General features: G+C 41.1%; 1 protein-coding gene across 4 annotated transcripts in view; it reads left to right on the top strand.

Annotated features, from left to right (window-relative positions):
- Positions 1-26,583, top strand: part of LOC122787576 (apoptosis-inducing factor 3-like) — a 1,199,414-nt gene that overhangs the window by 544,622 nt on the left and 628,209 nt on the right. For all 4 annotated transcript variants that reach the window (XM_044054360.1, XM_044054361.1, XM_044054359.1 and 1 more), the window contains one exon: positions 13,384-13,511. In XM_044054360.1, the coding sequence (XP_043910295.1) occupies positions 13,384-13,511 (128 nt within the window). The remainder of the gene's footprint in view (positions 1-13,383; positions 13,512-26,583) is intronic.

The raw sequence follows: 26,583 nt of genomic DNA on the forward strand, positions 1-26,583 counted from the left end.
CCTAGCTTCCACTACTCTTTCCCACAACTTCATGCTGTGACTGATCAGTTTAATCCCTCTGTAGTTACTACAGCTCTGCACATCACCTTTATTCTTAAAAATCGGTACCACAACACTTTTTCTCCATTCCTCAGGCATCCCCTCACTTTCCAAGATTTCATTAAACAATCTGGTTAGAAACTCCACTGCCATTTCACCTAAACACCTCCATGCTTCCACAGGTATGTCATCTGGACCAACAGCCTTTCCATTCTTCATCCTCTTCATAGCTATCCTTAGTTCCTCCTTGCTAATCCATTGCACTTCATGATTCACTATCCCCACATCATCCAACCTTCTCTCCCTCTCATTCTCTTCATTCATCAGCCCCTCAAAGTACTCTTTCCATCTGCTCAACACACTCTCCTCGCTTGTGAGTATGTTTCCCCTCATTATCCTTTATCACCTTTACCTGCTGCACATCTTTCCTAGCTCGGTCCCTCTGTCTAGCCAATCGGTAGGGGTGTGTACACTGTTTATATCCACTGTGTGATCGTTACTTTGAATGAGACTGATTTATGATTGGACCTTACCAGGGAGGACAACACACAGGGGGTAGAGCAGAGACCTGCTATGTTGGTGAGTACTACATCTAAGACATTAGAACCCCCTGTGGGGTGCAGACCATCTGTTCCAGAGCATTTGTATTAACAAAGTCCAAGAACCTTAGGGCAAGAGTGTTTGTGCTCATATACGACTCCCATTCGATGGAAGGATTGTTGAAATCACCCATGACTTAGGTGTTTGGCTGTATAATGACCGACTCAAGTAGGTTCAAGTAGGAAGAGTGGTTCTCATGGTTCATGGTGGGGGTATATAGCCAACAGTGATATGGAAGGGGGTTTGGACTTGGAGTAGCTGTAGGGAGTCGTACTGTTTGACCAGTCTTGAGGTGTATTTGTCTTTAGTGAAGATGGATGTACTTCTGCCTTTGGTTCTTTCATGCTCGTTCTGAGGTCTGAATGTGAGGAAGGCGTTATAGCTTTGCATGGCTGGAGTGCAGTCCGCAGCCTTGAATCATGTCTGTGTGACTGCACAATCCTTCAGCATCTTCCAAGGTGAGGAGAGCTTCCAGTGAGTGCAGTTTCCGATTTAGACTTCTAGCATTAGGCAGCATAACCTTGAGTTTGTCTCTAGTGGATTTTTTTATGTCTGGAATTTTGTTGTTATGACATTGCCTAAAAAAAGACACTATGGGGGAGGCACATACCTTTGCCAGTAACCAAAAGCCAAGAGGCGACAGGTGAAGACCATATCTGACAAAGCAGCTTGGTCTGTCGACCATATCTCCCCAAGCTGACAGATACTGGATCCCCCTGGATTGACACCAGAAGTTAAGCCAGTTGTTGAAGTCAGTCATTTTTTTCTTTATGTTGAGACATCATCCTGGGTTGAAGGTAGAGTGCTCCTCAGGGCTAGAGACATACCTGCCTGGGACACACAATCTGAAAGCTCAGTCATATTTGTCTTCATATAGTCCAGTGAGGTACATTTCAAGTCATTCACTCCAACATGGACTATGACAGAGTCATAATGGTATTTGTTGAGAGACTTGCGTGTGTGTGTGTGATCTGATGGATCCTGGCATCTGACAGACAGCTGACCGTGGCCTTCCTGTGCAGCCTGGCTATGGAGTTGCCTCTGACCAAGACATTTGGTTTTGAGGTGTTTTGCCTTAGGGGCTTATTGGCTGAGACACTGTTGCGTGCATCATATGTAGTGTATTCTGTTGGGTCTGCAGTAGGTTTGAGCTTGGGAGATCTCTGTTCTTTAGGTAGGCTTATAGTGATTACCTCCATGTATGTGGGTTTGTGTGTTGTGAGCTTATGTGCAAGAGGTGGTGTGTGTGTGTGTGTGTGCTGAAAACCTGTTTGATATCTGGTTTGTTGTTATGTAAGAGAACTGATTACAACTTCATAGTATAGATATAGTGCAGTGAAAAAGTGTTTGCCCCCTTCCTGATTTATTTGCATGTTTGTCATCCTTAAATGTTTCAGATCATCAAACAAATTTAAATATTAGACAAAGATAGCCCAAGTAAACACAAAATGCAGTTTTTAAGTGATGATTTTATTTATTAAGGAAAAAAACTATCCAAACCTACATAGTCCAATGTGAAAAAATAATTGCCCCCTTGTTAAATCATGAAGTAACTGGTTAATCACATTTTTGGGAAAGCTGAGTTAAATTTTACTAGCCAGACCCAGGCCTGATTACTGCCAGACCTGCTGAATCAAGAGATCACTTAAATAGAACCTGTCAGACAAAGTGAAGTAGGCCAAAAGATCCCAAAAAGGAAGACATTGTGCCACGATCTAAAGAAATTCTGGAACAGATGAGAAACAAAGTAATATATCTATCAGTCTGGAAAAGGTTACAAAGCCATTTCTAAAGCTTTGGGATTCCAACAAACCATGGTGAGAGTCATTATCCACAAATGGAGAAAACATGGAACAGTGGTGAACCTTCCCAGGAGTAGCCAACCTACAAAGATTACCCCAAAAGCGCAGCAGTGACTCATCCAAGAGGTCACAGAAGAACACAGAATGACATCTAGAGAACTGCAGGCCTCGCCTCAGTTAAGTTTAGTGTTCGTGACTCAACCATAAGAAAGAGACTGGGCAAAAATGGCATGCATGGCTTAGTTCCAAGGCAAATCCCACTGCTGACCAAAAAGAACATAAATGCTCATCTCACTTTTGCCAAAAAAAATCTTGATGGATCCCCAAGACTTTTGGAAAAATGTTCTGTGGACTGACGAAACAAAAATTGAAATTTTTGGGAAGTGTGCATCCCGTTACATCTGGAGTAAAAGTAACAGCATTTCAGAAAAAGATCATGGCAACAGTCAAACATGGTGGTAGTGTTATGGTCTGGGGCTGCTTTGCTGCTTCTGGATTTGGACAACTTGCTGTGCTTGATGGAACCATTAATTCTGCTCTCTACCAAACAATTCTGAAGGAGAATGTCCGGCCATCAGTCTGTGACCAAGCCGAATCGCACTTGGGTTCTACAACAGGACAGTAATCCAAAACACACCGGCAAGTCCACCTCTGAATGGCTTAAACAAAATTAAGGTTTTGGAGTGGCCTAGCCAAAGTCTGGACTTGAATCCAATTGAGATACTGTGTCATGACCCTAAAAAGGTGGTTCATGCTCTGAAACCCTCTAATATGGCTGAATTAAAACAATTCTGCAAAGAAGAGTGGGCCAAAATTCCTTAACAGCGATGTGAAAGACTCATTGCCAGTTATCGCAAATGCTTGATTGCAGTTGCTGCTGCTAAGTGTGGCACAACCAGTTATTAGGTTTAGGAAGCAATTACTTTTTCACATAGGACCATGTAGGTTTGGATAGTTTTTTTTTTTTTTTTTTTTTTTTTTTTTTTAACTTGGTTTATGGAGATTTAAATACAAGTATTTTGAGATGCTATTTTATTGTATCCAAAGAAGCATTGTGGAAGCAATGTGAAAGCACTTATACTTCATTAAACTCAAGTTATCTTTTAACTGCCGTGTCTACCACCTCCTTGGTTTTGCCTCTTGATTATGTTTTGTACTAGGAGTTGGTTTCAAACATTGATGTGGTGAGATTTTTGTGACTCCTAATATTTATATTTGTTTGATGATCTGAAACATTTAAGTGTGACAGACATGCAAAAAAATAAGAAATCAGGAAGGGCAAACACTTTTACATTGCATTGTACATATCTTACATGTTGTATTTGTTTGTTTTGGGAGTAACTGGTTGTCATTATACATGAGGCAATTGCTACATTGCCTCAGGCTGTTTATGGCAATCAGGCAGGCTGGCGAAATGGTGGGGCACTGTCTGTCCATTATGGCAGGTATATACTGTGGTAACTAGTGGGGAGTGGGCTAGATGGACCTGGTTTTGCTGAAAGACTAACAAAAAGCAGCTATTCTGTGGAGTGCTAGGGGTAGGAAACTGTGTCAGTGCTTTACAATGCACAGCTGAGTTGCTCGCAGGGCAGCAGTGCAATCTCTGAGCAGCTTTGGTAAACTGAGAGTAAACCAGCTTAAATACTATGCTTAAATACAAGCTAAGTTAAATGATGTTAAAAAAAAGTAACCAAAGGGAAAGCCCAAGACTGAGCCTTATTCCAGCAATCACCAACTCAGATGGGTCTTTGGCTGCACATTTTTGCGACAAGGGTGCAGGGAGGCCTTCTTAATGTAAGATGGGTGGTTTTAGTGATCATATGAGATCACATCTAGAATAAGAATGCATGAATCTATCCTGTACTATAAAATGCAGAAGCACTAGAAATTCAAAGTGCAGAAAGTCACAATCATAACAGCTAAAAGCAGTTTAAATAAGCAGCAATTCAGTAGAATACACCCACAAATGTGTAGACCACAAACCTTCCTAGTGTGAAATAACTGGTCCTGAACCCAAGTGCTTAAACCAGAACAAAGATAATTAGAATAACAAGCACAGTAAGCCTTCACCAGCAATTCCCAGCTTAGAAGGGTGTAGGCCATATTCTCCTACCACAAGAGTATAGACCACAAACATTTCTAATGTAAAATAACTGGTTTGGAGCCCAAGTGCTTAAACCTAAAATGCGACCCTTTCAGAATAACAGGCACACTAAGCCTTCAACCAGCAATTCACAGCTTAGAAAGGTGTAGGCTATCCTCTTCTGTAAAACGAGTTTAAACCACAAATCTTCCTAATATAAAATAATTGGCTTGGAATGCAAGTGCTTAAACCAGAGCAAAGACACTTAGAACAACAGGCCAAATAAGCCTTCATCCAGCAATTCCCAGCTCAGAACAGCAGAGGCTACCCTCTCCTCCCACAAGAGTGTAGACTACAAATCTTCTAAATGTAAAATAACTGACCTGAAGTATGAGCACGTAAACCAGAACTTAGATACTTTTAGAATAACAGACACAGTAAGCCTTCAACCAGCAATTCCCAGCTTAGAAAGATGTAAGCTACCTCTCCTGCAACAATTGTGAAGACTACAAGCCTTCTTAATGTAAAATTACCAGCCTGAAGCCCAAGTGCTTAAACCAAAACCAAGAGGCTTAGAATAACAGTTACAACTTAATTAGGCTACTAACAAGCAGTAATAAATGCAGCAAAATAAATGCAATTGAACACTTAAGAACATGCAGCAAAAGCAAAATAAAGTAAGAAGTAACTAAAATACAGCAAAAGCAGCTGAAAAAAGTGCAAATTTTTCAAAGTTAAGTGGGAAGAGCAGAAACAGAATATATTTAAGGTTAAGAAACTAAGGGAGTGGGCCTTCCCAACTGATCTCTCCATACTCAGTAGAATGAGCTGATGAGATGGGACTGGGAAGAGTGTCCAAAATCAGATTTATAGTAGGGCTGGCAACTCAAAAGCCACCAAGATTAAGAAAACAATAACAGTTGAGCAGGTGGTAGGGAAAATAAAATGCAGACAGAGATCAGCAGTATTCAGGCAGAGTACAGCAAGCAAGCCAAACAAGCACTCCAGCTAAATAGAGATGCTGCCAAATATTTCTATCTAAATGAAGAATGCCATTTCTCAGCTTCTCCCACTAATTAGCTGATGTTATTCACTGTTTGCAAAGGAATTCTTTGCTGACTTTTCTAACTGACCCTAGCAAGACCTCTTAAAACTCCAACAGAACAGAAAAGAAGAAACAAAACAAATATAATACAAGAAAAAGATAAAAAAATAGAAGTAACGAAACCTTAAATGAAAAACTTCCAATTCAAAATAAAATGCAGACAGAAGTTAGCAATATTCAAGCAGAGTACTTTTGAAGTCATCCATTCATGTGGCACAAAGCCTATGGAGAAACTGTGGTTGAATAGTGACTCTAGTGGCCCGATAGGTCATATTTCAGGACATTTAAGAGGCATCCTGGGATATTGTTAGGGCCAATCAAAGCTGTAATCTTGGCCTTAGAGTGCATTTAAGACCTGTTCCCTACTGACAAAGGTTATGTTAGATTATATTTCCTGGGAGGGGGGCAGCTTGGGGTGAGAGGGGAGTAAAATTGAGGCTGAATTTGTCAGCCAGATTTGTTCTGTGAATATGGCTCCATTTACCAACAGTTTGGCACATTGTTGAGTGCTGTCTTTGAGATTTCGGACACCGCTAAATAATTCCTTATGGTTGTTCTTTGCCTGGGATGGTATCTTTACATCAAACTTTTGTTTGTTAGACTTAATTAGTCCTCTTAGTTGTCTGTTTAGTTTGATAGAGTTTTTATCTTTTTTTAATGTTACACTTATCGGCTTACTTTTGGTGGGCACAGCAGCTTCTGTGCAGTCATTGACATGGTTGTATGGAGCTTCTGAGAATAATTCTGCATAGGCCGCTGTATTATCTGGGTTTGGAGGGGCTTGAAAGTGCGACAGGTTATCACTTAATAAAAGGTAGTTTGCTTTGGAGTGGCTTCTAACAGTTACAGGGTTTGTTGCAGTTACAGAATTGATTCTTTTTTTCAAACAAATCCACTTTATGATCTGACCTTACAAGAGAGGACATGACACCAGGGGGAGTGCAGTGTTCTCCTGACTTTGTGAGTATCAAGTCCAGCATGTTTGCACCTTTTGTATCCATATACAGTAACTTCTCCATGGCATTTGTGTTTACAAAATTTGGGAATCTCTGCATCTGCAAATTTAGGATCATATAGGATTCCCAGTTAATAGAGAGATAGGTCCCCCATGAGTATGGTATTTGGTTGAATGGTGAGTGTCACCAATAGGCCTAAGTATGAGCTACGGGTTTCATGGGACATAGAGAGTGACCTATAGCTTTCTAGGATATGGTACGGGACTTTGTCCATGGTAATCTGGATGTGGAGGAAATCCTTTGCATCATCTTGTTCAACCAACTTAAAGGTATGCTTGTTCTTGATCTAGATCAAGACACCTACAATTTTAGTCCCTGTCTGTGCAGAAGGCACTTAAGCCTTGCACTGCTGGAGTACTCTGTGGTTTTCAACCACATCTCATTAAGTGCACAGATGTCGCCATGCTCCAAGGTGAGGAGAGCTTGGAGGGAGTGGTGCTTCTTGTTTAGCCTCCTGGCATTAAGCAGTAACACCTTTAGATTTCTTTGGGGTAGATTTTGTTATGTTGGAAGGTTTGTCAATTTGTTATTGCTTAAAATAAGGCTGTTTGGGGGAGGACAATGTTTTAGCTAATATCATAAGCCTAGAGGGAACAGGTCCAGACCATCCTTGGAAAAGCAGCATAGTTTAACCCTGTCCTCCCACACTAACAGATAATGTATTTCCTTAGAATGGCACCAAAATCTAAGGCAGTTGATAAAGTCCATTATTTTTTCTTCATGCTGTGGCATTATCCTTTGTGAAGGCAGGATGTTTCCTCAGTGCTAGGCACATAACCTGTAACACACAGTCTGAGAGCTCAATAATGTATCTCGTTGTATAGTCTAGGGAGGCATGTCTCCGGTCATTTATTACCTTCATTGACTATGACTGAATCATACTGGTACCTGTGGTGCAGTGACTTGAGTGAATGTGTAACTTGGCGGATCCTGATCCCTGATAGTCAACTGACCAGTATTTTCTCCTTGTTCAGCCTGATGAGTGGGGTATCAGTACGTCATACAATGGTGATACCTATGACTAGAGTACTTGATAGTATATTGGTTTGCCATATGGGCTTGGTAATTGAGGTTCCACTGGATGTGGCTGTATGTATAGTGTTAGGTGTTTTCTCTTGTGTTCTTTTGGGTTTACAGAGGATAGTTTTTGCTGGTGGAATGCCTAGGAGGTATTTAGTGTTCGGAAAGATTGCATTCAAATGTCTCAGCATAAGGAAGTCTGTGAATAGAGTGGAGTGCTAACCATGTGTCGTGGGTGTACTGTGTGTTTCTAACAACCACACTATTGTTATGAGTGCTTATAAGTGAGAGTTTTGTCTCTAGGGACATTGTGTGTATATAAATCTCTCACATACTGTATTTGTTTGAGTATTTAAGTGGTTGTCAGTGAACATTAGATAATTGTTACATTGTCTGTGTATACCCATACCCAACAAACTGGCTCTGGAGAAGTAGGGAAAGTGCATATCCATGATGTCATGTCCTTTACTGGGTAAGCTACAAGGCTGTGGTGCATGACGGGTTAATAGTGGGCTGACTAAGGATGCTTTTGGTGCTAATAACACTAAATTAAAGGAGCAGTGCCCCTCAACATGCAAATTGGCTCTCTCTGCTACTCAGTGTGCAAATAGTCATTCTATACTCACCAAGTTACTGGCACAGTTTTAGAGGTGGTTTTGTATGGAAAGGTTGGTTTGCAGGTGTCTGCATTTACACATTTCACTGCTAACCACTGCTGCATGATGGGCAGCAGTGCACAAATGCACCAACTTTGTACAGGCACTTAAAACACAGGAAACTGGCTTCTAAGGTGTCTGGCCAATAAAACAACTAACACTTACAGCTTTCTTATGCGTTTCCCAAGTCAGATAGACCTGATCACCACCTACTGCCTTTAGATGGACTATCCCAGTCTTAATGTAAAAACAAAAAGGATTGCTTGACAGTGTAATGCTACCACAAAACAACCTACCTGGACAAAGTGAGTTTAAGTATTAGGGACTCTTAAAATGATTTCAAGTGTAAAATCAACAAATAAAGCAAACATAAAGCAGTAGTACAAGTGCAAAATAATAAATCTCTTGTCTACCAATGATGGAGCAAGATTAATTCAGGACCCTCTTGAGTGTGGCCATAGCACCAAGCAGATGGGGTCTCGGGGAAAACGAGCAGGAGACAATTTATAGTAAAAGAGGTTTACTCGAGTAATACTGGTTTGCTGGGTGGGCACTCGGTATTATGGATCTATGGAAAACTGCGTGGAAAATACTTAAAACATATATTTAACAGACAATAATGAAAGAGGGGAGGAAGGGACTTTAGAAGTCAGATGACCATAAGGGCAGAAGCTAGAGTCACAGCCTTTTAAAACAACAAAGGGATGGGGGAAATTCAAGCTGCAAGAAGCAGACTAACTAGGGAGGGATCCAGTCAAATAAAGCCAGTGTTGGAGCTCTAGTCCTACAACTTGAACTACAGGTCAATGATGCCAGGTAGGTTAGAACTGCAGGAACTTTAGCTTAATGTCTCAGTGGGGCAGGCACAAAGAACAGAAAAAAAAAACAGAGGAAAAGTAAACAGAAAGAGACAGGAATGCAATTTTAAGCATGTAAACCATAAGCAGAATATAATACTCTTGCAGTAAAACTTGATTATAAACATCTGCAAAAGCAGTGAAGCACCAGTCTTTGAGCAGATTTTACGATACTGCCAATACTACAATTCTATCACAGTCTAAAGGACCAGACAATGCAGAAATTTACAATTGACATTGTTTATAGAAAAATGCAGTAATAAATCACAAAATGAGGCACAACTCTGGCAGTAGTTCACAATTATGCCGCAACTGTAAATGAAACTACAAGACTAAGGCCCAAGACCCCAGACAGAGTTCGAAGTACAAACAGCTAGCTTTTACAAGTAATTCTACCTCTGGAGATAGAAGCACAGTATAATGTATAATTGATGATAAAATCTTGCAGTAATTCACAATATTTCCAGGACTTAAAATAAAGCTACCAGATAAGATCCCAGAACAAACTAAAAAATGCAAACAGATAACTTTTGGCTAAAACATGGAAAAAAACAGAAAAGTACAAAAAGGTATAACTTCACAGGTCTGAGACTTGAAGAAGTTGGGGATAGTACCTGAGGACTTGAGGAAAGCAGATACAGCACTATTTTCATAAAACTGTGCACAGGGTGAGGCAGAAAAGTATACATCAGTATTTGTATAATTAATGGATTGAAAATTAGAACTTCTTAAAAGCTAGGAAGGCAAAGAATCCAAGACGGAATGGACTCACAACAGAAAGGGCAAGTGTAATGAATCTGATTTGTTTACATTTGAGTGGATCATTAAAGCAGTACATGTAATGAGATTGAACATGACTTATTTACATTTTTAAAAAGGCATTTGACACACTTGCGTAGAAATAATATTTAAATTAGCTAACCCATGAGTGATTCCCAAGGGAGGTTTCTCTAAATGTGGCTGGACAGCATAACACAGTAGTACATGGAATTCATAGGGAGGTAAATGGAGGTAGGGGTGGGTAATACATGCTTAACTTTTGGGAACAGTCCCCGTTCACTGCTTTTTATAAGCAGTTTGCTATGTCTGAAGGGATAGTGTGTTGCAACAGAGATCACTACAAGTGATGGACTAGATAGGATGAAACAAAGATTTATCAAGCTTTGGAAAGTAGTCAGATGACTTTTGAACCTTTTCTTTAAACCATACTATAACATGGCTATAGACTAATGTTGCTTTTCTTTACATTTGTGACTTTCACTGCATTGAATAAGACCATATATAGTATATTATCCTTTGTGGTATCATCTTGCACCATCTTGTTATACCACTCATGATTTAACTTAATTTCAAATCAGTCAAGTCTCATTCCTTCTCAGCCAGAGTTAAGGAGTCCCCTATTTAGTACTTGGCAGTGTAAAGATCTATAGCGAAAATGCCCCTTCTCATTTTTCTCAGATGTATTATGTTCCTTAGCCAGAAATCATCCCCCCTTGACATGACTTGTGGCATATGTACTGTATCAGCCCACCTGTAATTGTTTCTTTCTGTTGACAGGCTACTTTTTATGTTCAAACTGAGTATTTTTCCTCATCCTTTGTTTTTTTTCATACCTTCGACTGTGAACTTCTGTTTAAAATCATTCCTTGCATAAAATCACCACTCCTGTTCCTCTTTTCTTTCTAAGTGACCTATATCCTGCTGCCTTCATATCCTACCCCTCCTGTCAGTAACCTGTTTTTCTGTTATACCAGCAGGACTGCTTTATCCTGCAGCATCAATGACTGTAATTCATCTCTTTTCCCAAGCTCCATGTATTGCATAACAAAATCTGCCATTGTTTTTTTTTCCCCAGCTTGGTAGCATGTTATGTATTGTTAATTCCTAAGTATATTGTATATTATGTATACATTCAGTTGACTGCGGTGGTGGTGCTGCGGTAGCATTGTCGCCTCACAGTAAGACGTTATCCTGTTCGATTCTCAGCTAGAGCCTCTTCTGTGTGGAGACATGCGTGAATGGGCGTACCTTCGTTGAAGGTTGTGCGTCAGGGCTGGCAACTCGGCACGTAAAAATCTACTGACAATTATTAGCGGACCGGAGTTCCGCTGTGGCGACCCCTAACCGGGAAAAGCCAAAAGACCCAACAACTTTGTGTATACATTCAAACTCATTTATGTTCAGTGCATCAGAAAGTCTGCCACTGCTGTTTTCATCTAGTCTAAAGGTGTTACTATGGAGATAAGCTGTTTCACGCCATCTTTAAATTGGTCTTTCTCTGAACTGAACTGAAATATGCCTGCACTTTCTTTCTGCCTCGCATCTCACCATTTCACTGTGAAAGTCCAATTTCATTAGTCCTTCTGTTAAACTTTTCAGTGTATAGTACTTAATCCTTTCCTTTATTAAAGTACTTGCAGGCAGTACAAAAAAATAATTCAAGTCCGCTTTCCTGACCTGTCAGCCACCTGTTTAACCTTGCTAGCCACAGTTTCTGCCATATATTTAATGGATAATTTGTGCCTTAAGGGAATCGTGTGTGACCAACCTGTTTGCTTTACTACTTATGCAGTTCTTCTCATGTATGTAGTTTTAAGTTCTAAGATTAGCTTCACTGTTATGCGATCCCTCTAATTATTCTTTCCAAGACTTCTACTCCTTGGTTTATAAAATTGTCTGTGATGAAGACCGTTACTCTCACATTCACTTGTACTGTATTTTTGTAACCCCATGTGTCCTGTATTTATTTTTTTCTCCATGCTATCATTTATTGATTCTACTGCCTTTGCAATATGTATGGTACATGTTGAGTTTTCTTTGTATTGTTCTACATTATCTATTCCATCTCAGTATGTAATTTTACAGTTTTTTTACTGTAGTGTAGATCCTGTCTTCACTTTGCCAAATTAATGGCCTTCTTTCCAAAGACTGTAAATTGAAGGATGGAAGAAAATAAATCAGTCAGCCTTTGACTGATTGGAGGCTGTACAAATGTCTTCAACAAAAATATGCAGAAATCTATGTAAGAAAATGTGAAGAGACAGACTATAGGAAAATGATGCATATACCCTAGAAGGAAGGTGGGGAGAAAAGAGACATAACAAAAATTACCTTAACACATTCCAAGATGTAGACTCCTTTATTGAAGGAGTGTCCAAAAAATCTCACTTAGCGTGAAGATAAGGGAATGGCTGTTCTGTGTGACTGTTCAAAGAAGATTTGAGATACCTGTGTGACTGTTCAAAGAAGATTTGAGATACCTGTGTAACCTTCCTTTGAATATTGTGGATTTGGAGAATGCATGGTATAGCTACAAGGCAGCAGCAGTAGTGGTAGAATGTTAAGTGAAATAGAATTTGCAAGTTGCAGCTCATCAGTTTAAGAGGATAATGGACAAACTAGGTAGGACATGTGGTCCTTAACCCTCAGCATACTTCATTTATATGTGGTCCTTAACCCTCAGCATACTTCATTTATATGTGGTCCTTAACCCTCAGCATACTTCATTTATATGTGGTCCTTAACCCTCAGCATACTTCATTTATATGTGGTCCTTAACCCTCAGCATACTTCATTTATATGTGGTCCTTAACCCTCAGCATACTTCATTTATATGTGGTCCTTAACCCACAGCATACTTCATTTATATGTGGTCCTTAACCCACAGCATACTTCATTTATATGTGGTCCTTAACCCTCAGCATACTTCATTTATATGTGGTCCTTAACCCACAGCATACTTCATTTATATGTGGTCCTTAACCCTCAGCATACTTCATTTCTGTGGTAAAGTATGACATGAAGAACAAATCCTAGTGAGTGTGTATAAACTGTGCTTAGTAACTTTCCATTGGTAAATAAAGAATAGAAAGTGTCTTTTTTAAGTTTCTGTTTCACAATATGTCATGTAAAAGAGTGTGTATAAACCATTTTGTGTCATGCTTTGGGCAGCCAAGAATATGCATCTTGTGCAGTGACCTCATCCTCTTCTAGCAGTTGTGCATCACAGTTGCATTATTACAGTGAAAGCAAAAAATTAATAGCAATAGTTAGATTTTCTTTGTTAGGATTGTATTTTTGTGTGTCATTTTTCAGGCTGCCAAGATTGTGAGTGGTTTCTCCTAACAGCTAATGTTTGAGTTTGATATGATGCATTTATGTTTTAACTAACTGCTGTCTGTTTTATTTTGGTATTGTCTTTTCAGACCTAATAAACTGAAGTGTTCTGGTGCAGACCTAGAAAATGTACTTCTCCGCACACCTGATGATGCCAACAAGATCCATGAACTTTCATCCAAGAAGAATGTCCTGATACTTGGTTCTTCATTTATAGGTTATGCATTTTGGTCTATACGTTGTTTGGGTTTTAGAAGAATGTTAGCTGTTTGAAAGCTTGAATGAAAAATTAGTCTGTGTCCTTCCATATCACTGTGCAGTATCCTTTACATAAAGGATCTCTGCCAAGGATAGCCACATGTCTGACCAGTATACCAAAGCCTTTAGAGTTTATAGGCATAATATGTTACATAAGGCATAGGGCATAAAGGTGACGTACGGATGCACACACCTTAGAACAACTTTGCCATTAGTCTGAATACCGTCATTGAATGTTGGTCTGAATGCTCTTCTCCTGTGTTGGTTACCAAGCCGTCTTCAGATAAGTGCCCATTTGGGGTTCTTTCTTATCATATCTTTTATTTTATTGTTGTTGGTTTACATGCCATCCAGAAAGGGAAAATGTCAGTGTGGGAGGTAGATTTCCCGTAAAGATCATCATGAACAGTATCTCTTCTGCTTGGGTGATTCTCACAGCCATATGCAGTGTTTCATTTGCCAAGTATTTGTCCTGAAGTCATCTCTCCTCCTTGTTTATTTACCTAGAAAGTCAACATTAAAACTTGTTGGTGCAAGGTACTATGGCAGAGCCATCCCAACTTGTGGGTCAGTGGCTGGCCAAAAACTCAAATCTGATTTGCCTGCTGTACAGCCTTCCCTGATATCTTTTTAAGGTTGGTGAAATCCTGGAGTATCGTCCAGTTTTTGCTTCAGATTCCTGTTCTGTGACCCTGTTGGAGGCCAACTTGGATTCGACTTCTTGTGCATCCTTGAAGGCTTTTCAGATGTCTCTTCCAAATGTTGAGGGGGAACCTCAGCTGATTATCTCTGACGGACCGAGAGGGACTCAGCAGATTCTAGTTTGGGAGGAGATTCCTACTACACTGGTAGAGTGTTGGCAAGGGTCTGACGCTTCTTCTTTCAGCTGCTCCTGTTAGGGGTTGCCACAGCGGATCATCTGTTTCCATTTCTTCCTGTCCTCTGCATCTTGCTCTGTCACGCCAACCACCTGCATATACTCTCACTACATCCATAAACCTTAACTTAGAACTTCCTCTTTTCCTGTTACCTGGCAGCTTCATCCTTAGCTTCTTTTTCCCAATATACTCTGCATCCCTCCTCAGCACATGTCCAAACCAACGTAATCTTGCCTCTCTAGCTTTGTCTCCAAATCTTCCAACCTGAGCTGACCCTCTAATATACTTATTCCTAATCCTGTCCACCCCCGTCACACCCAGTGCAAATCTTAACATCTTTAACTCTGCCATGTCCAGCTCTGACTCTTGCCTTTTTGTCAATGCCACTGTCTCCAACCCATATAACATAGCTGGACTCACTACCCTTTTGTAGACCTTCCCTTTCACTCTTAGGTACTAGTCTGTCACAAATCACTCCTGACACTCTTCTCCACCCACTCCATCCTGCCTGTACCCTCTTCTTCACCTCTCTTCCACACTCACCATTACTCTGAACTGGTGATCCCTGACACTCCTAGTATTTTTCGTGTGGACGTCCCACAGAAGAAGAAACAAAAAGCATATTTCCGCTGCTGTTAAGATCCCAATATGATCGGCAGGATTCTACTCAGCTTATTCAATGCTTTAATGGCTTTAAAGCCTCCTCAGGGAGTATCTGTGCCTTGTCCCATCCTGGTACTCTGCTCCTCTTGAGATCTAGGGAACAAGAGTTTTCTGATGAGGATCTGGATTCTGTGGAAGAATCTTTAGCATACTCTTCTCGGATCCCTTTTTCTTTGGACTGTGGGTCTGAGGAAGAGATTCTGTCAGTCCAGATTTTACTTTAGAAGAACTCTCCTTTGGGGAAACTGTTTTATGTATGCTGGAATTTTTCAAGGGGGATTGTTCTCAAGTTTCTGAAATTCAGAAGAGGTATTATGAACTCCTCCAGATGGAGTCTTCTAAACCCTCTGCTGTTCCTCCAGTTCTGGCTGCCCTCCTGGATACCTTTTCCGCAGCTTCTGTAGCCCCTTATTTTCAGCCAGCAGCTCCCAAGAAACCTGATAGTTTACAAGGTGCCTAGTGATCATAAATTTCCTATAAATGTCCTCCGCCTAATCCTTCTGCAGTGTCTGTCTCTTCTGACAAACCTTCCAAGCTATTGCTTTCTAGTAAGCTGCTTCCTTCAGACAAGGATAGTAGGGTCATGGAACAACTGGGCATAAATGTCTATACAGCTGCCACCTTGGTTTTTAGGGCTATCATTTACCAGACTCGTATGACTAGGTATGTTTTAGCCCTTCTTTTTCGGGTTTGTCAGATAGCTTGTGACCTTTCTGATTCTGTAGGGAAGGTTTTGGCCCTTTCATTTTTGGGTTCTGCCTCTCAAGTGACTCGCCATTCCATTAAGAGTGGGTATTAATGCAGCTGATGCTTCTTCTTGGGCTGCTGCATTTGGTTCTGTTCTGTTCTGAGACATTACTCGTGGCTTTGTTTTCAGGCTTTGCCTGATGACATTAAGGCCAAATCATTGGATGCTTCTGTTGATAATAAAAATCCTTTTGCTTCTGCTGCTGCTGCTGAACTTTTTAAGGCCCTCCTAGATAAGGGCAAGGCATTGCAGGAACTGAAAGATATTTTTGCTTCTCCTATCCCTACAATTCAGAGGAATTATCCTTCCAAATCTGCTCTTGTTCATAGACAATCTCACCCTCCACCCAAAGATAAAAAGGGTTCTGGGTATGCACCTCCAGCTAATTCTGTTCAGACCCCTATTTCTCAGAAGCCTCCTTTTCAGGACACACCAGATTCCATCTGACAGTTTGCTTTCCTTTTCACTTGGCCAGGTTCCCTTGTCCCTTCCAAATTGGTTAAGGGTCAAACAAGACTTAGGTTCTGTCCATCATCCGCCAGGGGTATTTCATGGTGTAGAAATCTCTTTCTTCCTGTCTGGGCATCCCTCACCTTCCTCAGGAACACCTTCCTTTCTTTCTAGAGATGTTTCATGCTCGTTTGGCCAAGGGTACCATTCAAGTTGTGCCCCTGCCCAGGAAGGGAAGGGTTTTTATTCCAGAATGTTTCCAATAGCCAGGAAGGAAGGCACCTGGAGACATATTCTGGATTTTTCTCAGCTCAACACCTTTCTAAAGTTTCCCTCTTTCTGGATGTTGTCCCTTCAGTCTTTGTTCCCTCTTTTTCCCCATGCATTTCTAGTATCTGTGGCTCTCAAGGATGCCTACCTTCACATCCCCATCCATCCCCTTTTCAGGAAATGTTTGCGTTTCTCTGTTTCTTCCTTGCATTTTCAGTTTTCTGCTTTGTCGTTTGGCCTCCCTGCTGCCCCAAGAGTTTTCATTAAATGCCTCACTCCTGTCGCTACTTTTTACAGGATGAGAGGGCTTCAGATCTTTCCTTGTTTGGACAGTGGTTATTCAGACTTTGTCCCCTAAGGTCCTGCTACAGGACCTCCAGTTTTGCTGTTTCTTGGTTGCAAAGCCAATAATTCACCATAAGCTTTCAAAAATCAGGTCTAGTTCCTTCTCAGGATCATTATTTTCTCTGTTGCAGGATCTGGACCATTCACATGCTAGCATCCCTGCCTTCCCTCCCAAGGCTGTCTTTCTCTGATTGCTTTTTTCCAATCTCTTTCTTCTCTAGCTTTAGTCACAGAGAGCGATTTTCTCAGGGGCATCGGGTTTATGTTTTTTTTTGGCCAGACTCCATATGAGAAAACTGAAGTTGTACCTCAAGTCACTGTGGCTTCAACATTGCCATCTCCTGGATTTCCTTGGTCCCTTTCTTCCCTGTCTAAAGCTCAAGCTTCAGTGGTGGAATCATCAGCTTTATCTCAATCCAGAGCTCCCTTTCCATCCCCCAGTCCCATCTCAAGAGCTCTTTTCAGATGCCTTGGTCATGGGGTGGGGAGCGTCCTTCAGTTCTCTCAAGGTCCACGGTCTCTGACCTCTTCGTCAGAGGTCAGACCACATCAACATCAAGGAGATACAAGCTGTCCTCCTAGCTCTTCAGGCCTTTCATACCATATTTCTTCCCGGGCCCCCTCAAACGTTTCGCAGGCAATACCACAGTGATGTGATATGTCAACAAGCAGGGGGGGGGGGGCACGACCCTACCCTCTTTGCCGGCTCACTGTTCAGGTCTGGGATCTTGTATCAAGTTTTTCTTCAGGCTGTCTATAGTCTTGTAGAGCACAATATAGTGGCAGACACTTTGAACAGGTCCAGCACACAGGCTCATGAGTGGAGCAGGTCCAGCACACAGGCTCATGAGTGGATGCTTCCCAGAGATGTGTTTCTGGGCATTTTATTTTTGCATCCCCTCTGAGCAGTGAAATTTGTGTCTTCTGTTCCAAAGTCCCAAGTCCTCTTGCTTGGAAGTTGGGTGTCCTGTGCTTTCCTTGGAAGGGGATGTTTCTGTATGCCTTCCCTCTGCTTTTGAAGGTCCTGCACAAGATCAGGCAAGACTCGCACAAAATCTTGCTGGTGACTCCTTTTGGCCCAGACAGCATTAGTTCCCTCTCCTTTTTCACCTGGCCAGGGGCAGTCACCACAAGTTACCTCACTGGGTCGACCTTCCCATACAAGACAAGGGGTCCCTTATTCATCCTCACTTATCCAATCTTCAGTTGACGCTGTGGGTGATAGGGTTTTGATCCCTTTTAGGCACCTCTTTTCTGAGGACGTACTTTGGTTCCTGCAGGAGGTCAGGAAACCCACTACCAGGAAATATTTGTCCAAATGTAAGAGAGCTTGTCTGCTGCCTCTCCCATAAGTAGGACCCCTTTTCAGTGGAGATTCCTCTGTTTCTCTGTTATTTGTGTGATCTGCTCCATGCTGGGGTGCCATATTCTTCAGTTAAAGATCACCTGTCAGCAATTTCTGCTTGTCTGCCTTTAACTTCTGCTTCAGTCTCTAAGTTTTGAGGTCTAACAATTTCTTAAAGGTATTCTTCATATCAGGCCTCCCAGTAGGCCTATTCCGCCTTACTGTGACCTCACTTTTGTTACTGAAAAATTGACTCAGGCTCCTTTTCAGCCTGCTGCTTCAGCTTCCTTGCAACATTGCACTTGCAGTACTGTTCTTCGTTTGGTCTCTACTTCAGCTAAGAGAGTGGCTGAGCTTTAAGCTGTCATGGCTGTTCCTTTTTAGTTTTTGACAGGACAGGGTGTCTCTTCATATTAATCCTTCTTTTATGCCTAAGTTGGTCAATGAGTTGTCTTATAATCAGTCTATTAATTTGCCTTACTTTTTTCCTTCTCTGCAGTTTGTTAGTAAGATGGCTCTTCACACCTTAGATTTGCATAGACAGCTTAGATATTATTTGGATAAGACTAAGGCTGTTCGGAAATCTGTGCAATTTTTATTTCCTTTTATCACAGGTCTTTGAGTTTGGCAGTTTCTAAACAAACCTTCTCTTCCCAGATTTCTAAAGTCATTTCTGTTTATTTTATTTCAAGGTAAATGTATTTCTTCTTCTTTAAACGCTAATTCTACCAGAGCTGTTGCTTTTTCTGGTGCCTTTTTCATAAGACTGGATGCCAATTGTACCCTTGCAGCTGATACTTGGACTTGTGTCCATACCTTCACTAAGCATTACAAGTTGGATGCTGTTTCCAGAGCAACAGCTAGTGTTGCAGGCCTATCCTGCATGGGTTTGTAGAGGGCTGTTCAGTGCCTTCCTCCTCCCAGGTTTCTTCGTGAGGTCTTGTACTCTCCCTTATGGAAGGAATACTGCAACAGTGATATGGAAAGACATAGTACAGTTGTGTAAAATTTTACCATAAGAGTAGATGTCCTTCTCTTTGATTGCAATATCTGCTCGCTCCCTCCTTCCCCCTCTGCTCTGCCCTTTTCTTGCCTTCCTGACCAAGGATTCTTTTATTTTTTCCTCCTGCTGGACGGACATGTTCTTCCTGCTCCGTAGGGAGAGTTTCTTCTTCCTGTTGCCTTTCAGTTCTGAGGTGTATGCATCTGTATGTTACCTTTATTCTCTATGCCTTGCGCAGGGTGCATATGTGTGACGTATGATGCCTAGAAAACTGTAAAGGCTTTGATATACTGGCTTGACGTGGGGCTAGCTTTGGCAGGAGATTCCTTATAGAAGGAGTACTACAACTGTGAAGAGAAGGAAATGTACTATTATGGTAAGATTTTACACAACCATACTTACTCACCAGTGATAACATTTTTGGGTGTAGTTTTTTGTTTTTGTCTTTGAGAGAAAGCTCACCTAGAACTAGGTAATTAAGTTTTTATTAAGTGTCCATGTAGTTGTGTAAATTCACTGACTGCTGTTTTGTTGACTATTTAGAATAACCAAGGAATTACTGCTGACGCACTTACAATAGGGTGGGGTTGTAAGTGATGTATAAAAGGGGTGTTTAGTACTCAGGTAAAATAGTTCTGAAGAAGTCCTTTGTTTGTAGGATGAAACCTATGTAAACTCGTTTGTGTATTTCATTAAAGGTTGTTTCCAGCTCTGTGTATCAGCAGTACTTCCTTAGTTATTCGTTTGGATGACTATTTAGAATATGTTATATAGAATGGAGTCTCAAACTCATATGGCTATGAGGGCTGCATGTATACTAGTATGCTCACCTTAGGGCTGCCATATCAAGAAAAAGGGAGTTAGTGCAGCTAGGAATGTAGTATAATAGCTTCTGTCATCCATCTTCTTGCTGGTCTGAGTACTGCTTGAGGCCTGTGAGGGGTTTGAATTTGAAATCTGCAGAGAGTAGTCTGTTTTCCTCATTTCATGATGGTATTATCCCTGAATTTGTATATGAAATAGGTGTGTATGTCTGTGTGTGCGCGTGCGCACACTCACACACTCACACACACGATATAAAAAGTGTACACACCCCTATTAAAATGCCAGGGATTTGTAATATAAAAAAATGAGACCACAATAAATAATTTCAAAACTTTTACCACCTTTAATGTGACCTATAACCTGTACAATTCATTTAAAAACAAACAACTCTGTTAAGGGAAAAATATGAAAAATAAAAAAAGTACAATTAGCTGGTTGTGTAAGTGTGCACACCCTTAAACTAATACTTTGTTGAAGCACCTTTTGATTTAATTACTGCATTCAGTCTTCATGGGTAGGAGTCTTATCAGCATGGCACATCTTAACTTGGCAATATTTGCCTACTCTTCCTTGCAAAAGCACTCCAAATCTGTCAAATTGCAAGGGCATCTCTTGTGCACAGCCCTTTTCAGGTCACCCCACAGATTTTCTATTGAATTAAAGTCTGGGCTCTGTCTGGGCCATTCCATAACTTTAATTTTCTTCTAGTGAAGCCATTCTTTTGTTGATTTGGATGTATGCTTGGGGTCATTGTTGTGTTGAAAGGTGAATTTCCTCTTCATCTTCAGCTTTCTAGCAGACCCCTGAAGGTTTTGGGTGAAAAGTGACCGTTATTTGGAACTGTTCATAATTTCCTCCACCTTGACTAAAGCCCCAGTTCTAGCTGAAGAAAAGCAACCCCAAAGCATGATACTGCCACCACCAGACTTCACTATGGGGATGGTGTTCTTTTGGTGATGCGAAGTGTTGTTTTTGCACCAAACGTACATTTTGAAATTGTGGCCAAAACGTTCAACCTTCATCTCATCAGACCATAACACATTTTCCCACATGCTTTTGGGAGACTTGATGTATTGTTTTGCAAATTTTAGCGAGGCCTGGATGTTTTTCTGTGTAAGAAAAGGTTTCTGTCTTGCAACCCTACCCCGTAGGCCAGACATGTGGAGAATATGGGAGATTGTTGTCACATGTAGTACACAACCAGTACTTGCCAGAAATTCCTGCAGCTCCTTCAGTGTTGCTGTAGGTCTCATGGCAGCCTCCCTGACCAGTTTTCGTTTTGTCTTTTCATCAGTTTTAGAGGTATGTCCAGTTTTTTGCACCATCACTGTTGTCTCATATTTTCTCCACTTTTTGGTGACTATCTTCACTGTGTTCCATGGTATATCCAGTGCTGTGGAAATGCTTTTGTACCCTTCTCCTGGCTGATACCTTTCAACAATGAGATCCCTTTGATGCTTTGTAAGCTCTCTGCGTACCATGGCTTTTGCTGTAGCAGGCGACTGAGTAAATGTAAGGAAAATCCTACTAGGACAGCTGAACTTTATTTGGGGTTAATCAGAGTCTCTTTAATTGATGTCAGGTGTGTACCCAAGAAGACTGAATGCTGTAATTAAAGCAAAAAGTGCTTCAACAAAGTATTAGTTTAAGGGTGTGCAGACTTATGCAACCAGCTTATTGTACGTTTTTTTTTTTTTTATATTTTTCCCCTAACAGATTTGTTTGTTTTTCAATTGAATTGTACAGGTTATAGGTCACATTAAAGGTGGGAAACATTTTGAAATGCTTTATTGTGGTCTCATTTTTTATATCACAAAAACCTGGCATTTTAACAGGGGTGTGTACACTTTTTATATCCACTGTAGATATATACACACACACGCACACGCACACACGCACACACACACACACACACACACACACACACACACACACACACACACAAAGAACTATATCTCATGGGGGGTACTCATGCAAAAATGCTTCATCAGTTTTCTGCCTATGTTAAGCTTGAGCTTTAAGTCAAGATGGGTCATCTCAGTCAGTGCCATGGCATAGAAGGGATAAAGCCCTAATTGCTGCTCAGGTGCCCCATGTTCAATTAGCACCTCATTCAGTTGAGATGCTGACAGAGAGGGGGGATGATCATCCCCATCTCAGAAGAGAAGGACGTTCATTTAGGTTCTCCCTGTGGGTGAGTTGTGGTCCATAGGGAGGAGTAGCCCTTGGGCATAAAACTGGTGAGCTCAGAGGATGGAGGAACCAAGGAGTAGGTCATAAATTAAAATAAAAAAACTTTTGGAAACAGTTAATGGCATGGCCTCCCCAGTATATCCTTAGAGTCTGTGTTGGCTCTAGCCTTAGACTGAAGATTGTTTTGGGCTCTAGGCGAAGTTGGTAAGCCTAGTAAGCCTAGAGATGGATGTGGACACTGGGGTAGACTGCAAACGATGAAGCAGAAGGGGAAAAATGGGTCATCTTGATTTCTTGGCTTGTCAGTAGGCTGTTCTTTTCAGCAGCTTTGTCTCGGTGAGGTTGTGATCAGTGAATTGGCTGTCAGGGTAATGTATCAGACTTCATTTCTTGTGTGTTGGATGTCCTTCACAACAGTCAGCCTTTGATATCTTTTGTTTGCTTTCTGTAGTCCTCCTCTTAGTCTGCCATCTATCCCAAACCATCACAAAGGATTTCTTTGGTCTTACAGTTTGTCTTCTTAGGTAATCTGTTCCATTTGTTTACTACTACTTCTGTGAAAAAGTACAGTTGTTTTTTTTTTTATGCTACACCCATAATCTGTTAGGTTAGCCCTCTTCTTTTTCTTTTCCCTTGAGCTGTATGAGGTCATAATGTCACCAAGTGTCTGACACACCAATATCTTGTCTCCGCTATCCTTGAGTGGAGTCTGTATATCCTTGTGACCCTCTTCTTACCTCCTGACCTATCATTCCTTCATCACCCCAGGTGTTTTCTTTGTATCTTCACCAAAAATCTGAATAGAGTAGTCCAGTGCATATTTTTTATTGTACCTTTTCAGCTCATTTGATATCCTTATCGTAAATATGAGCACCAGAACTGAGCACATTATACTCTGAGGCCTGACCAGATATCTGTAGTGAGGTAATATGTTCTCTGTTCTCCTTATGGATACAGTTCAACATTTTATTGGCCTTGGCCACATCTTTCTTAGTTGTACATGGCAAATCATTTCTGCTTTTACTACTACATCAAGATATATATTTTTTCTGTTCTGCAGTTTTTAGGACCATTTATACCATCCCGTATTCCAGTTTTGTATTATTTGACCTCAGATGAAGTACTTTGCATACCCTAATTTTCAGATGTCACTTTTCATTTCACCCCACCAGTCTGCACAGGTCCCTTTAAAGATTTCACCCTTCACTGTTCTTCTTTGTTAATGTCATTTACATATAGGTGATCCTGTCCTGCTTAGGATACCTGAGATTCTAGAAAGTACAGTTCCCAGGACTTGATCTCTTTGGAAGCCCAGAACCGCTTAACCTTTCTTTTCAGAAGATCCCGTAACTATTAAAATGTGTTTCCTACCATGCAGGCAGTCTTCTGCCCATTAGTCAGCTTCTCTTCTCTTCTAAATTCCTTCATTTTGCCTGTGTCTAGCTGAGTTAAATGTACATTGTTGAACACCAATATAACTTCATAAAATGGAAGCAGGTTAGGCTGACATTGTTTTCTATAGATTATCATTGGTGATATCTAGCAGTTTGTTTTGAAGAAATCAAGCTCACATTTCCCCCTCACTATTTTCTCTATTATGCTCCTTTCTACTGAATTCAGGTTTACAGGTCTATAATTCACTAGGTCAGTTCTAGCTCCCCCTTTTGGAATGGTACTGCCATAGCATCCTTTCAGTTCCTTGCCACTGCTGAGTTACTGCTTGAAGAATACTGCCAGGGAATCTGAGATTATACATGCCAGATTTTGATTTTTACTTATTTGTTTAATTAGCTGGTTAAGTCAAGGAGCATTGTTTAGTTACCTGACTTGCTGTGAGTCACACAGTTTATAAGTGGAATTAAAAGGAATCGACCCCCCCATCTATACAGTGAGTCTCATTAACAACTTGCAGTCTTAACCCTTTGAGTTAAAGTGACAGATCTTTAGGATCCTTCGGGTATATTGTAAAGAGTTCCTGTCGCGTGATTGAAAATTGTAAACGGCAAACGTGTATTGAGAGAACCTGATTGGACGAAATGTCGCACGTGTAACACGGAAATCGCTGTAGGGAATATTTTCCGTTTACTTCAATGCGGTGCGATCTTGGAGTAGGAATATTTAGGTAGCAGGGGTGTGGGGGGGCTTGCCCCCCTGCCTACAGCGTTTAGGTAAGTATCTTTTTTTTATTTTTATTTTTTTATTATATTTTTGGAATTTCAAACATCGCTGATATGGTGTCGACCATATGGTGTTTGATGTTTGAAATTTTCGAAAATATAATATAGACCCTATTGTAAAAACCTTGTATCTTGCCTTCAATTAAACTCCATGAGCTTCCTTTTTGCATCATAGTGTCTGTCAGAGGTCCTCTCATCTTTTCTCTTCCAAGCTGGCACTTTATTTTGTAAAGATGCATGCAAAGAACTCATTTGAGAATTTGTGCCTTTCCCCTGCCCTTACTGTATTCCCTCTCCTTGATCAGATTTACATAACAGATTAAAGAGTGCCACCTGCTTTCTTTCACCTTTAGCTAATGGTCAAACTGTTTGCCATAAGGTCCTCTACACTCCAGTCTGTTTAACAGTAGAACGCATTCCCTGACCATCTTTAATTCCCATACCTGGAGTTTAAATGTCATGTTAGAGAAACTAAAGTATTCACTTTTATATGGGAACTTTGATTTAAGAGAATTTATTGCAAATGGTTGTAGGTGGAGTGTGTGTGTGCATGTGTGTGGTATTGAAGAACAACAGCGGCAGGGCTTTCCACCTGGTGGCGTGAACATTGACTCTAGATGATTGCTGATGTTCTTCGTGTTTCACTGTTGCAATCATTACATTTGGGTTATCTGCTTGTAGGTAGCCCTCAGTCGGCCTGATTAACAAAGTCTTGGGTCCTGCATTAGTTGCTGTCCCTTCTTCCATGATGTCAGGTCATCAGGGGTATAAAACATGCAGCCGATGCTATTACATCAGTCTTTCTTGCCATGCAGTGCCCAAAGCAGAAGCAGTTCGCAAGTGCCGGTCGGCCGACTCCTGAAATTTTCATTTTCGAGTTTCAGAACCAAAGTCTTCAACTAAAGCCAAGTACTCCGTTGGGGAAACTTTTTCTTGCTCCTTACCAATGTCAGTAAAAGTTAATAATTGCATTACTTGTGGAAAGCAAATACCTCATAAAGATTTTCATTCGTACTGTATTCCTTGCCTAGGCCCTGACCACGATGTACCTTGCTGTCGGTTTTCTGCTTTATTTAATCAGCGCACTATCTGTCGTCAGTATATTTCCGCCTCTAAATATTTTGGTTCTCGGTTTAATTATCCAGAAATGTCGTCGGTTAGCCATCCGACTACTGGGATTCCAAAAAAACACAAAGATAAAGACAGAGACAGCCCGCCGAGGTCCAAAACTGCCGATGATGCTTCTCCTAAGCCAGTCGCCAGTTCGCCGGTACTCAGTGAGGACTTTCGCAGCCCCTGATACCCGCTACTTCTGATTCGAGGCCTCTACTGAGACCCATTAGGAGTCCGGTATGCCGCAAGATGCTTCAACTATGGAACCCGCGGATGTCTCTACCTTGGATGGGTCCAGAGCCGTTGTGCAGGCACCGGCTTCTGAGGGTGTATTCATGCCTATGGACTTGCTTATTAAACCGACGTCTCCTTCTTTACTTAGGCCTAAATCTCGATCCATGCCTAAATCTACGATGCCCAGGCCACCTGCTCAGGCCTCTATGCCTAAAAAACAAATGATAAGAATGGCTGAAGATCTAATAACTCTAATCAGGGGTAGCCAACCCCCCCCCCCTTCTAAGGGGCCTAGGACTGAAGTTGATTATGAATCTTCTGATCAGAATTCTGTTGTTTCCGATTCTTTTGATGATCTGTATTTGCCCTTATCTACTTATGAAGATTCTGATGCAGAGGACTCCATTCCCTCTGCTTCCCCTCCTGAGGATTTTTCTTTTGGGGAAACCTTTTATATACTCTAAGGGAGCATTTCCACTGGGAAAGCCAGGATTTTTCTGATTCATAAAAGTGGCTTAGGAATTTCCTTCTCCTACCTCAGTATAGGCCTTTAGCTATTCCTCCTGTACTAGACATTGTTGATGCTTTTCCGGAATCTAGTTTGGCCCCTGATACACTGCCTCTTGCTCCCAGATAACCTGACAGATACTACAGGGTCCCTAAGTCCCACAAGTTCCTTTTTAAAAATCCTATTGCAGATCCAGAGACTATTTCACAGGGGCCCAAGGGTATTAAGACTTCTACTGCTAAAAATCCTACCCCTTCTGTTAGAGACTCCAGGGCACTG

The sequence above is a fragment of the Protopterus annectens genome, chromosome 13.part0 (genome assembly GCF_019279795.1).
Source record: "Protopterus annectens isolate FY-2018-M chromosome 13.part0, PAN1.0, whole genome shotgun sequence".
NCBI lineage: Eukaryota > Metazoa > Chordata > Ceratodontiformes > Protopteridae > Protopterus > Protopterus annectens.